The 13,107-nt window shown below is 43.3% G+C and overlaps 1 protein-coding gene across 3 annotated transcripts in view; it reads right to left on the reverse strand.

Moving 5' to 3' along the window:
- TRPC4AP (transient receptor potential cation channel subfamily C member 4 associated protein) overlaps positions 1–13,107 on the reverse strand; it is a 109,963-nt gene that overhangs the window by 34,322 nt on the left and 62,534 nt on the right. For 2 of the 3 annotated variants that reach the window (XM_019539697.1, XM_019539696.1), the window contains exons 2-6: positions 11,095–11,223; positions 10,106–10,222; positions 5,940–5,997; positions 3,756–3,811; positions 1,603–1,731 (exon numbers count right to left, since the gene is read on the reverse strand). In XM_019539697.1, the coding sequence (XP_019395242.1) occupies positions 1,603–1,731; positions 3,756–3,811; positions 5,940–5,997; positions 10,106–10,222; positions 11,095–11,223 (489 nt within the window). Of the gene's footprint in view, positions 1–1,602; positions 1,732–3,755; positions 3,812–5,939; positions 5,998–10,105; positions 10,223–11,094; positions 11,224–13,107 lie in introns of those variants that run through there. The other variant, XM_019539698.1, reaches the window with a different exon arrangement.

The raw sequence follows: 13,107 nt of genomic DNA on the forward strand, positions 1-13,107 counted from the left end.
TGGCATATCTAAACTAGTAATGGTAGATGCCAGGTAGGGTACTGAATAGGTGAAAAATCACTTCAGTTATACCGCTATTCCTTGTTTAATGTCATAGTTACGTTCTTGAAAAATGTTACTTTAAGCAAAACAATGTTAAGCAAATCCAATTACGTCACAGTAATTACCTACTAGCAGGCAGCAGCCAAACAATGTTATAACTGAATGCTGCACAACTTTAAACGAGTATGTTCTCTAATAGATCAGCGACATAAAAATAAAACGATGTTAACTGGGATGACATTAAGTAAGGAGTACCTGTATCTGGTTCAATGCGCTCCCTCTATAGCATCCACCCCTGGCACTATCAGAGACAGAATCTTGGGCTATGGACCACTGATTTGACCCAGTATGGTACTTCTTGTGTTCTTATGTTAACGGGATAGAAGGGGGTATATGGACAGCAGCAGGTGAAGAGTCCAAAATACAGTTGTGAATTCAATCTGTAATTATGATTCCTTGTGTTTACCAATCTCACAGATGTAAAATTTACACTATATTTTTAAGTGAACTTTTAAGCAAAGACTAAGCTAAACTCTTCTGAAGTTTCATTAATGTGTTCTGTACCTCCAAGTTCATGATGTTAGATAGATGGGAACTGTCTGATAGAAGTTTGGGGAGGGGGAACTGAAGCTTACTTTCATTGTTCACACTATTATTTGTCTGTTTTTTTTAAAAAAATAGCAAAACTGCATTATTTGAGGTAGTATTTTTACTCACAAGTATAAAAGCTTGTGTCAAAATATTTCAAATTTATTGTTTACCTATAAGACGACATTGTTCTAATATTCAACACTTCATAAAATTGCAAATAGTAAGTAAGATCAGCCTAAGAGCCACCATGGGACATGCTTCTTGCCAACTTCTAGCAAATAAGCTGTTGTCAGGATAACATGAAAGCAGTTTAGTCTGGTATGTTCTTCAGTTTGTAATAAGGCTAAACAAAGCCCTCAGTTCAACAAATAAAACTGCATCAAGTCACAACAGTTTTCTCTGAGCCAGTTCCAAGATGCCAGTAGATGTGACCTGAAATGTAAACATGGCAGAATCTTGGATAGATTAGATGGTCTCAGGCAGTACTTCATCTATAAAACATGACATGGTAACAAATGGCAAATTTGTTTCATACCAGGTTTGTGAATAGGCACTAATGGCAGGAAACCCTTTTTCTAGTGTGTAACTTTCAAATGATTCCAGAAGAGCAAAACAGTGCAAGTAGAAGGTGAGAGAAGCAGTATCTGGTCAGGAGATCTACTAAAAATCTCACAAGGGGAAATCAGAAATAAGTTTCTTGTATGAATGAACTGCAGGTGACTTGTTCTTAGTTTGTGAAATAGACTGTTTGTCTTATGTAGCTATTAACACTCCTCATGAAAAGCTGCTACCTCACCTACATGCAAGTTGCAGTTCATGCAAAAAAGGTGTGGTTCATTGATTCATTAAAACAATTGTGATTAACGCTGATCAGCATCTTTGAAGCCCTAACAGTTTGATTACAAAGGAATTCCTAAATTTCTTAAATAGTTACACAATTGGGGTTAGGAAAAAAAATCATTATCAGACCTTTTTAACTCCCAGGATGTCTTCGATAAGGGTTGCTGTTTGCAGGAATGTCTTTTTGTTTGTCATCAGTGTAAACAGGAACAACACAAAATCATTTCTTTCTGCCAATCGTTTAGTGACTCCTTCTGTCTGGAATGGTAAGGAATAGTTAACATGCCCATAAATGACAGAACCTAGCAGTACCAAATAAGATGTCACAAATTTCTCACTTACTCCTGCGGCTAGATGAAGTATAGTGTAGTGACTGACACTAACAACTAGATCTCACCTAAGACTAACATGAGGTCTTCAGAAACTTCAATGCCCTAGTATGAAAGTCGCCTTCCTAATCCAAACTGCTTCACTGCTTCAATCAAAATTAAATGCCTGGATCCTACATTGGCTCTATGCCTTACCTCCGTACTGGAGCAACTTCTATCAGCTATGTTATAAAAGCTGAACTCAGACTTTTGCTACAAATATTAAAGCTCTCAGCTAAGCAGATTTTGAGCAACAGGGTAAAAGTCTTGCCCTAATGAACTCATTGACAGAACTTCCATATTTTTCAGAAGGATTTCATTTCAGTATCTGAGGCCAGGAGGTTTGTTTGATTCATTATAATTTATTCCAAAGGGTTCTGTTAAGAATGCTGGAAAAAATAAGATCTACTCTCATTGCATATGTGCCACTGCTACTGTGATACTGAACTGATGCACTTCCTGACTATTTGTAACTTGGCTATAAAAACAGTATACATGGAATCCTGAAGTAATCTTCCACATGATCCAGACAGCACAATCACTGAAATCAGCCAGCAGTTATTTTATGGGTTCGAAACACTATATTTTAGTGAGTTAGGCTAGTCACAGTTTTATTTGACCTAAGAGAAAAAAATAAAAATAAAAATGTGATATATATTTTCAATGCTGCCCTCTCCACCAGTTTTCTGAGAACATCACCTGTTAATATTTTTCAAGAGAAAGCCAGTTTCTCTGAAATTGCTCCCACTCAATGACCACCCAGACCATATAATCATTACTGTATTATAGTTTCCCAGGATTACAATAATCTATATACTGGACTCAAATGACTAAGTATGAAATACTGAATATCTGTTACTTGTAACAAATGTTTAAAAACATATTATACATGCAATTTAGGATTCTTAACTTGCCTTTAATATTATCTCTATGTGTCTCTAACCTGTAGCCCTTCCTCAGGACTGAACTTTCGCTGACTGACAAAAGGATGTTCTGCACATAAAATATTTATAGGATCAGACCTAAAACATTTTTAGCCAACACTGAACAGGGCACAAGCCATTCAGGTTAAAATGTGGGCACACATTTTTTTCTAATTTTGAAATTTCAATTTCCAAGTACAAGAGCTGAAAATAACTCTCTCATGGGAACATTATCACGTACACAAACACCCACAGTGCACGGTAGAATTATTAGATACACAGATGCTGCAGAATTACTGAAATGCCTATAAATAAGACTACCAAGTACACCCCTGAAACATGGAAGATGCTGAATTTCAGCTGATTTTGGATTTTAAACTTCACTGTAGAACAACAAGGAAGTTTTTTTTGCTTCCCTGCCTGCCATCTGACACCTCCAGGGAAGGAATTCTACCTGATCAACACATCAAAGAGCTACTCAACACAGCTCACAGACACTCATGGACCCAGAGGGACAGACTTCCATCTTCAGCTCCCTCTGTGCAAAAATGAAGTTTATTTCCTACCCATGGGGACTTTTTACCATCTTGTACCATTTACACTTTTCCCAGAGCCTGATGAAGGGACTTCGATCCCAAAAGCTTGCAGAAAAGGACAATTTTCTTGCCATTTTTCAGTTGGTCCAATAAAAGGTATCATTTTGGAACCAAGAGTTTTTGTTTTTTGTATGTCTTTTTGTCTCAGACCAACACGGCTACCAAGTACACCCCTATAAATAAGACATAACTTCAGTAAATATGAGTGAAGGAGGGAGGTGCAAGTCTTATAGGTAACCAGACTTTGGCAAGTGTTGCAAAACAACTCTAAAACCATTCCAGTTTTTTTCTCTTTAAACTTGGGCTTTAAAACATGCATTTTGATTTCCTTACCAAGTTACATACAGACAACACTGTGGTATGTAATGGGTTTGCCATGAAAAGACTGTACTTACACATATGCAAGTATTGTACAATATGCTCAAACAGTCCTTGATCAGGTCATCACTTACTACAAAGCAGAAGAAAGACGCCAATTAAATATACAGTCTCCTGGACTGTTACTTTATAAACTACAACCACAGGGCACTTTGTATCACATTTTATAAAGTCAGTAAGACCATCTGAAATCAAGATATAAAATAAGCAAGGTGTTTTGCAGGTAAGTTACTAATGGAACACAGTAGTCTAGTCCAAGAAGTTTACAGGTTGGAGGAAGTGTTTTAAGGCACATTAGTATTGCTCCATTTCTAAATGTCTGTTGAAACAACAGCCTTCTAACCCTGTAGTTCACTTACCCTTTCCCCCAAGAATGCAGTTTCCATCAAGATTTTTGTTCAAAAGTAAAGGTGGAATCTGTCAAAAGCTCCTTCTACAGATCTTGTTCAGATTGAATTGTGCCATGATGCGATGTGATCTCCCCGCTTCTCACTGTGCCAGACCCGAACTACAGGATAATGGGGAAAGCAGGGTCTTCCCCTGCCCAGTGAGCTCCACAGGGATGTCTATTTGCTGCGCCCCACCTCCCTCCACAGGGCTGCAAGCACCTCGGAACCAAGCCAAGTGGAGTGAGGTGTGGAACTCAAGCCGCTGGTGGGAGGCAGAATGCAGCCCTGTCTTTACCAGCCTCCCACCACCAGGCTGAGCTTCAAGGGGCTGGTGGAGCCTATCGGAGCACAGCCCAGTGATGGGAGGCAGGCAGAGCCGGCGCTGCGCTGTGGTCCGACTGGCTCCGCCAACCCCAGGGAGTGCAGCCCAGCAGCTGGAGGTGGGAAGAGCCAGGGCTGCGCTCCCCACCAGGCTGAGCCAAATGGGGCTGTACAAAGCCACTGGGAGAACACCCGTGGCTCTCCCCTGCCTTCCACAACCTAGCTACTGCTTCAAAACTCAAAACAAAAGCCTTCTGTTTCGTTTGGATTTTGCTGTTTCGAGCTCAAAACAAGTCGAAGCAACGTCGAAATGAAACAGTCAAGGAAATTTTGCAAAATTTTGCAAAGGAGCCGCAGCAGAGACTAGTGCAGAGCAGACTCCAGAAGACTGCCCAGCGGCGGTGGGAGGGGAGGGTGCTTCCCCCACCCCCCGCACTCAGCTGCATTTTGTTTGTCACCACTGCTGCCAGCCTGGGCCCTGTGGCAGCTCCAGGCTCGCCTGACGGGCTGGGCAGTAGCAACAGCAGGGCACGAATTGCTGCTGGGGTGGGGGAAAAGCAGCCGCTCCCCCTCCCACCACTCACACTCCCTGCAGCAGCCACTTGGAGCCCACATGGGGCTGCCTGTGCCCACTCTCTGTTGCTACCACTGCCCCACGGGCAGCAGAGACATGGCAGAGAGATAGGACATCCCTGCGCGGGATCTGGGCGGCTGCCCCAGGGAGCACTGGCGGTGGGAGGGGAAGGGGATGCTTTCCCTCCCCTGTGCTGAGCAGCAGCTTGCTCCCCCCACCACCTCTACTCAGCCCAGATGGGCGAGAGCAGGGTGCGCAGGGTCAGGGCTGCTTGTAGTCATCCTCACCTGTGCCATGGGGCTGGGAGAGAGTGGGCACGTGGCAGCCAGGCAGGAGCAAGGGACCCGCACTGGTGCATCGGGGCCAGCACCGGCAGGGCCCAGAGCAGGCAGCAGGAGCGCAGGGTCCCAGCTGACTCGGGCTCTATGGAGCTGGGCCAACTCCCTTCTCTCCCTGCTGGCTCCACAGTCCCCTGCCAGCCCATGCCCCATGCTCCTGCTGTACTGCTCTGGGCCCTGCCAGGGCTGGCCCTGAGATACCAGTGTGGGACCCATGCTCCTGCATGCCTGCTCACTTCCACTCCCCCCACCCCCGCTTTCACCCCCCCTTCTTACTTGAATTTCTTGCTTGGGGCAGGGATGTGCAAACAGCCCCAGGGTCCCAGGCCAGAAGCCTCTGCTAGCCAGGGGCTTCTGGCTGGGGCTGGGTGGGCCTTGCTATTGCAGGAGCCTGCCAGGGCTTCCCTTGGGTCCTACTGCCCCTGGCTGCTGTCATCTTTGACAGAGAGCTGGGGCAGATAAATATTAATTTTCTAATATTTTGCTGTATTTTGCCCACCCCTGCTGTAAATTCTTTCGAGAAGGAGACCAAGAAACTGTAAAATCAGGCATATAAGACATTATAAATTATGCACTTACTTTTTTGTTTCTTTTTTTGTGTAATCAGAGTTGGCCTCATAAGAATTTCCACGAGAAGCTGTGAAGATAAGGTAATTAATTAACAGTGGGGTCATCTTAATAGAAATAATCAGTATTGCAAATTGTTTTATTGACTTTCAATGCCAAACACTAATATCAATCCAAAATCTATTGAAATCCTTCTAGAAGTTGTGACAAATAGCGAGAGTGAACCAGTAGAACCAAAGTCACTTCCAATTGTCTGAAATAAATGTTTAGTTCTTGTTCTGTTTTTGAAAGAAGTCAGGCAACACCCACACAAGCATTAACACACTGCACTTTCCAAAAGCAAAACAGTGGAGACAGCACAGAGTACATCCAACTTGTCAAACAGCATTTTGAAACAAGTACTGTTTTCCATCCCAAGTAAAATATAGTAAAAAAAGCTATATAGTAGATGGATGGCAAGAACACCAAGATTATAATGACAACCCATACTTCAAGTTTCAGCATGATTTCAGACTGCCACAGTTATTTCCCTTATGAACAGAGGTAAACAACTTCCAAAATGTTATATATAAAACAAACAAAAGTTAAGCTATCACTAAATAGAAAGTAATGACTACCAAGCTACCTTCTGTTGCTGCTTGCCATCCCCCGTGTTCCTAAAGAAGTGATTCTCAACCAGGGTGACAGAGCACTGTGAGGTACCCAAAGCGTCAGAAAATGAGCACAGGTCAAGGCTCCTCCCTACTGGCCATTGCCCCAACCCCACTACCTGGCCCCTGTGCAAGAAGGTAAGCAATGTAATAAATAAATTCATTTTTTTAAATCAGAGCGCTGCTCAAGTCACATAAGTTAAGGAGGGTGCCTCAGGTCAAAGAAGGGATGCTCTGAGCCCAAAATGGTGAGAACCACTGCCCTATCATCCTTGCTGCTAGCAGCCATTACACCAGAATTTTAAGAAAATATTCTGGAACAGCTAAGCTTTGAAAGCAAATTGCAACAAAAAGAAGGCTGCTGGGCTGGGTAAGGTACAGATGGAAAATAAGTTTATTTTCAGTTTAATACCTGGAAAAAGAAAGCAAGAGGTTCTATAGATAGAAAAGATCCAAAGAAGCAGAACCTCAGTTTGCTCTGAAGAATATTTATGCCTTGACTAAACCAAATGTAGGTGTTTAGTCATTTGGAACTAAAAATGAAACTAGCATATCAGGAAATCTCTGGTGTCAAGCTTGGCCCAATAAGTAGACTGCATTTGCCCATCATAAAGGCATGATATTAGTTTTAATTAAGTGACCTCTCACTTCAAAATTTAAAACCTGCTAATCTACAAAGAGTAGGCTAACAGATAACTGCCTACACCTAAATAAGGTAAAGACAGCTTTTGTATTTTCTAAATAATACTAAAACTGAAGCATCTGACTAACAGGTGTCTGTCTCAGATACTGAAATGCACACAAAAATTCCTAATAAGTCTATTAGATTTACAACAAATTCCAGGTTTAGCTACAGTAACTCTTTTTCAGTGCAGAGATGTGCAGCGCGGCTGATATACATGATGTGGAAGGTTACCAGAGTACATCAATTTCTGTGCTCCAGCACACTCAATTAATCGAGTCTGTTTCAACTGGCTGGATGTCCAGTGTGTTGGAGCAGGCTCCATGCATGGGTATAGGAGCCCATAGGTACTGCATCTCCTACAAAGCCCTGAAAACTATGAGTTTTCTTCCACCTGATCCAATCTCTCCTCTAAACCCAAACTCAAAACATTATTTTCTGCTCCTGTTACCAAATGAAAAACCAAAACAAGCAGTAGGAAAATGGAGAACAGTGAGGCAAGCATTTACACATTTATGTGCTGTCAAATGCACATAAATAAGCAAAGCAAACTGAAAGAGGAAAAGAAAATGTTTCCATAATCTTGTTGTAGTGCTTGGTAGATCAGGAGGTCATAAAGAGTAAAAGAAGATTACCATGATTGCCTTTTTAGCTTGCTCACTTGAAATATCCTCATTTTTTTCAAAAGCACTCAGTACTGGCCAAACTGCTGAAATCACTATGAGTTGTACCATTGACTTGGAGAAGCAAAGTTAGCTGAACTCCAAACATTACTGAAAACCCCTCTGCTGCTTCATTCCCTGGTGGCAGCAACAGGTAGCTGTGAAAACATCAGATTTAAAGAAAAAGCCTGGCAGGAAAAAAGAGCAGCTTCCTACCAACACTGCAGTTTGCTTTGCAATTTTTCAGAAAAAAAGTTAGAAATACATATAAAAAAGCATTTTAAATGCCTCCATTTGAGTTAACTGATGATTTTCATGTTCTACTGATTTTATATGATAGGGATCAAAATCAGCACAGTCTATTTTAAACAAAATAGTATTTAAAAAAAAAAACACACCACATATATTACTAAAGGAAAGAGTCAGTCAACTTAAAACAGCAAAATGGGAAAAAGCAAAAAAAGGCAGGCAAAAAGTGAATCAGCTAGTGATTCAGGTCAAGAAAATTACCAACTTCTGAGAAAGGCAAAAGCAACAGCTTAAGTCCTGTTACCATACAGTTGAGAAATCTTGTATAAGTGAAGTATGCCGCAGAATTAAGAAATAAAACTGTCTCAATTTCATTTTAAACAATTATTACTTGGTTTTAACAGAACCCTCCCTTCTTCCCTCTTGAAACAGAAGACTGGAAGTTAGATGCACAATCTCTTCTAGACATGCAGGTATATTCCTAACAAGGCTGTCAATCACCATTAATGTGGGTGATTAATGCAAAAACCACTGGCTCAGCCACATGAGGTATACTGATATATTGGTGCCATATAGGAACACTTTGTCCAGGTGTGCAGCCTGCCTGTGGCCAGGAATACAGCTCAGCAGCATGTAGGTAAGTCTGTGGAAGGGAAGGGGTGGGGTGGCGAGGGAGAGCAGATTGAGGACTCCACGGTGAGGGACAGAGTGGGGCAGGGGCAGGGGCTTGGGTACCCTGGGGCTGGGGCAGATAGTGGAACAGAGCCATGGGAGGCTCGTTCAGGGGTATGGGGGCTTCCTATCACTGCACACACCCCCAAGGGAGGCATGGGGAGCATGTGCCCACCAGATTTGTGCACGGGGCAGAGGTGGGCTGCCTGCTGAAGGCTTGGGCTCTGCACCCTGCTGCCTTTGTCCTGGGAGTTGCACAACACCATGTTGTGCCTCCCATTGCTGGGCGGGCAGGGAAAGCAGAGCAGCCAGTGCGCAGCTCCCAGGACAGAGGCAGTCAAACCCCAGTTTATTAGGACAGCTATGCGTCTGTCCTGCTATGCGTCTGTCTAGCTATTTGCTAGCATTTGATACTGTAGAAAAAAACCTTATTAGCAGCATTACTTTCAGTCCAGCAAATCTCATAACAATTAAAGGTTTGGCTTTGATATTTAAAGTATTTTCCAAGTAGAGAAACCCATCTTGTAGTTAAAGAGCAAATGGAATGTGAACTAATGAAATTTCGTGTTGACTGAATACACGCCATTGAACTTTTTTGTTCAAATTCCAGTCCCATACCCATGTTCTGACAATGGCATGGTACTCAGGGCACTGAGATTCCTGGATAGAATGCACCTGAGACGTACAGAGTATTACCTGAGTAGCTCACATATGTTTCTAGCAGAAATTGGGATCCTTAAAAATATTTATACAACTTCTTTACAAATTATGCAAGATATACAAATACTCAGAAGCTTCTTACTTGAAATAATGATTAACTTGATCTGCTAACTGCTTACCACCACCAAGAATTTGTAGATCACACTGACATATCAGTTAGCAATATAAAGAAAGGTAATGTTGTTAAAGGCACAAGATCTAGAACAGAAACTTACCAAGTCTCTCATACCACATATGCAGATGGGAAGAATAGGGAGTTCCTTCCTTTTAACCACATATTAGTTCGGAAAAACTCGGTTCACGCAATTTGGCTAGTAACTAGGCATCTAACTTCATGAAAGATTTCCCACACCGTATGATCGCAAAAAAAAAGCAAAAAAAGCTTCCGATTCAAAGCTGTTTGCATTTATAAATCCTCCAAATGTCTGACTGAAACATTCTTGCATTGTTTACTATCAAAGTTCCTCAGAGATTACTATATTATAGCCATATCTAACCCTCACACCTCCCAAAAAACCAAACCAAACAAACAAGAACACTTACATCTACTCCTCCAAACAGATCAAATGTGTATGTGTTTGGGTAAGTGGACTCTTGAGCAGGTTTTCTATCGTCTGTGACAAATGCCATGGCCTCCACTGAAAGAAGTGGAGAAATTTCCTGTAAGGAAAAACCCACGTGTTCACTCATAAAACTTTCACACTGCAGCATTTCTGTAACAGCCCTGGAGGAGCAAACAATTCCTGTGCAATTATTAGGGGGTGTGCGAAACAGGCCGTATTCAATTCGGGTTCAGCCCAAATGAGGGGACAGCGATTCGATTAGTTGATTCTGATCACTGTCCTGATCCGATTTGGCTGAATACAAATCTGAAGATTCGATGCTGATTCAGAGAATCAGCGATTTGGTGATAGATACAGTTTTAAATGTTTTTGATATATACCTCAAGGTACCAGGTGAGGCTCATGAACGCTGAGATGGTGGGGCAGATGAAGTGGCTCAGTGATCAGCCATGGGGAGGGACCCCCAGGTGCCCCCCCAGACCCAGGATGCACAGGTCACTGAGCTGGGGGGGGGAAGCTCCCTGCGCACTTCATGGCGGACCTGGAAGTGGACAGGAAGTGCTTCTGGTCGACTTCCAGGTCCACCACCGAGCACTCTGGTGACCCCCCCCGTGGGACACCCCATCCGTCCTGTGGAGGGTTCCAATTCGATTCAGAGAGATTAAAGGGTCTCCTGATTTGATTCGGATTCTGAGATTCGGCCACTGAATCAGGCTGAATCTCCACTAAATCGAATCAGATACCAAAGCTTCACACAGCCCTAGTAATTATGCGCTTTTCTATTTATGCTAGTTCACAGATATCATAAGACCTTCCCTTAATGCCACATAATCAATGAGAACATAAAAGGAATTTCAAGGACTAAAGCCAGAATTGGATCAGGTAAAGTTTCTTAATATGCCAAAATACAGAGCCTGGTTTTCAATAACAATAGTCGTATTTCAAAATCAGGGGCTGAGAACACATTACCTTAAGGATGTTTTGGCACTGGGAGAAGTCGCTGTTTGGGTGGCTGTTCTCATATAGTTTCTGCAAGAGTAGGGGAATTCCATTCCATTTAGCTTGTTTGTCTCTTTCCTTTAACAAGGCCTCTGTGATCTACAAAGAAGGATGAGAGAATATTGGTTTTCTTTTTTTTTTTCCCCTCTGCCCTTTCCCCAAACTGAATATCACCATTATGCAACTGCACAAACCACCTTTACCACATTTTCAAATTTGGTGAGCTCATTCTGTTTTACCCACTTCACAAAATCCATGATAATTGAATGGGTGGTTTAAGGTTTTAACTTTAATTTTTAACTACATTTCAAGAAAAAAACTCAAGAATCAGTAGAATACTTCATGTAATATTAGTTCTCCCAAATACAGAATAGCAGTGCTGCAGTCTACCTTTTTTTCCTCTCTGCTCACTTGCGCAGGATTAGCATTTGGCTAATTTTATGCTTAGACCACTGTGGCCAATCTGTTTTCACTGTCAAGACATCTGTGTTTTCAGACTTCTAGGACATTTAATATGTCTTTCCATATTGATATCAGATTGACTATAAAGTCTCAATAGTTCCACTAAATTTCATAGTTTCATAGTTTGTAGGGTTGGAAGGGACCAGAGCAGATCATCAAGTCTGACCCCCTGCCATGGCAGAAAAAAGTACTGGGGTCAAACAACACCGGCAAGGTGTTCATCTAGCCTCCTCTTAAAGACCCCCAGGGTAGGAGCCAGCACCACTTCACTTGGAAGTTGGCTCCAGATCCTAGCCGTCCTGACAGTGAAGTAGTGCCTCCTGATGTCTAATATGAATTTACTCTCTGCCAGCTTGTGACCATTATTTCTAGTCACTCTTGGTGGCGCTTGGGGGAACAGGGACTACCCCGATGCCTGTTGGTAAAATTTAATTAGTTTGTATTTTCCCCTCCTACTGACATCAGTAAAGCTCCAAGATGTATGCTGCTCTCAGCATAAACAGTTTCTTGTCTCCTTAACCGAAGAACTACATTGGTCCAAAGTGGAGAAAACATGAGCTAAAATTCTCTCTCTATAAAGGGCTATATATAGTCTGTCTGCATGTCTGTTTGTTGTTAATGCTTTTAGCCAACTGTGCATGCACTGCTGAGAGGGTGGGCGGTGACTGGCTGCGCAGGCCCACGTTTGAGGTGCTGCAGGGGAAGTTTGTGACAGTGGCGAACACACCCCGGCTACCCAAACAATGGGGTTTCCTCATGCCTCCCTGCCTGAGGGTGAAGGGGGAGGGGTCATGGTGGCAACAGCTGGCAGGGAGGGAGAGGCAGCAGAGGAGGGAGTCTGCATGGCCCTGGCCGGGCGTGGGGTGGGGGGAGGGAAAGGGGAGGGTCATGGTGGCAGCTATTGTTAGGGCTGGCTGGCAGGGAAGGAAGAGGGGAGAGGAGGGGGGCAGTCATGGTGGAGGTACCCCCCCCGCCGTGACAACAGCTGGTAGGGTGGGGGAGTTGTAAAGGGGGGCGGGGAAAGACCTGTTGCGAGGAGGAGGTTGGCGGGGGGAAGGAGCCCCCGCACTGGAGGAGGAAGTGGCAGTGGCAGAGGGAGTCTTTACAGGGCTGACCCCAAAGGGTGAGCAGGGGATGAGGGGGGGGCCATGTAAACACTCCTTGAAATCCATCATTCTTGACAGGCAATTAGCTAGTTCTAATATTATAAAAGCCTTAGTCTGTTTGCCTGTTTGCAATACTTTATTCGCATTCTGATTGGTTATCAATCTGACTGACTGGTTACCAATCAAACTGACTTAGGCCGCTTGCTCCAGGACCTTGGTTGTCATGGGTGACTTCAATTACCCGGACATCTCGTAGGAAGATCACTCAGCAAAATCCGAGCGGTCGCAAAGCTTTCTCTCGTGCGTGGATGACCTCTACCTGACTCCAGAAGTCTATGGGCCAACGAGAGGCAAAGCACTGCTCGACCTGGTACTGGCTATGGGGGACGACCTAGTGATTGATGGGAAGCTGGGT

The sequence above is a fragment of the Crocodylus porosus genome, unplaced genomic scaffold (assembly GCF_001723895.1).
Source record: "Crocodylus porosus isolate Cpor-Errol unplaced genomic scaffold, CroPor_comp1, whole genome shotgun sequence".
Lineage (NCBI taxonomy): Eukaryota > Metazoa > Chordata > Crocodylia > Crocodylidae > Crocodylus > Crocodylus porosus.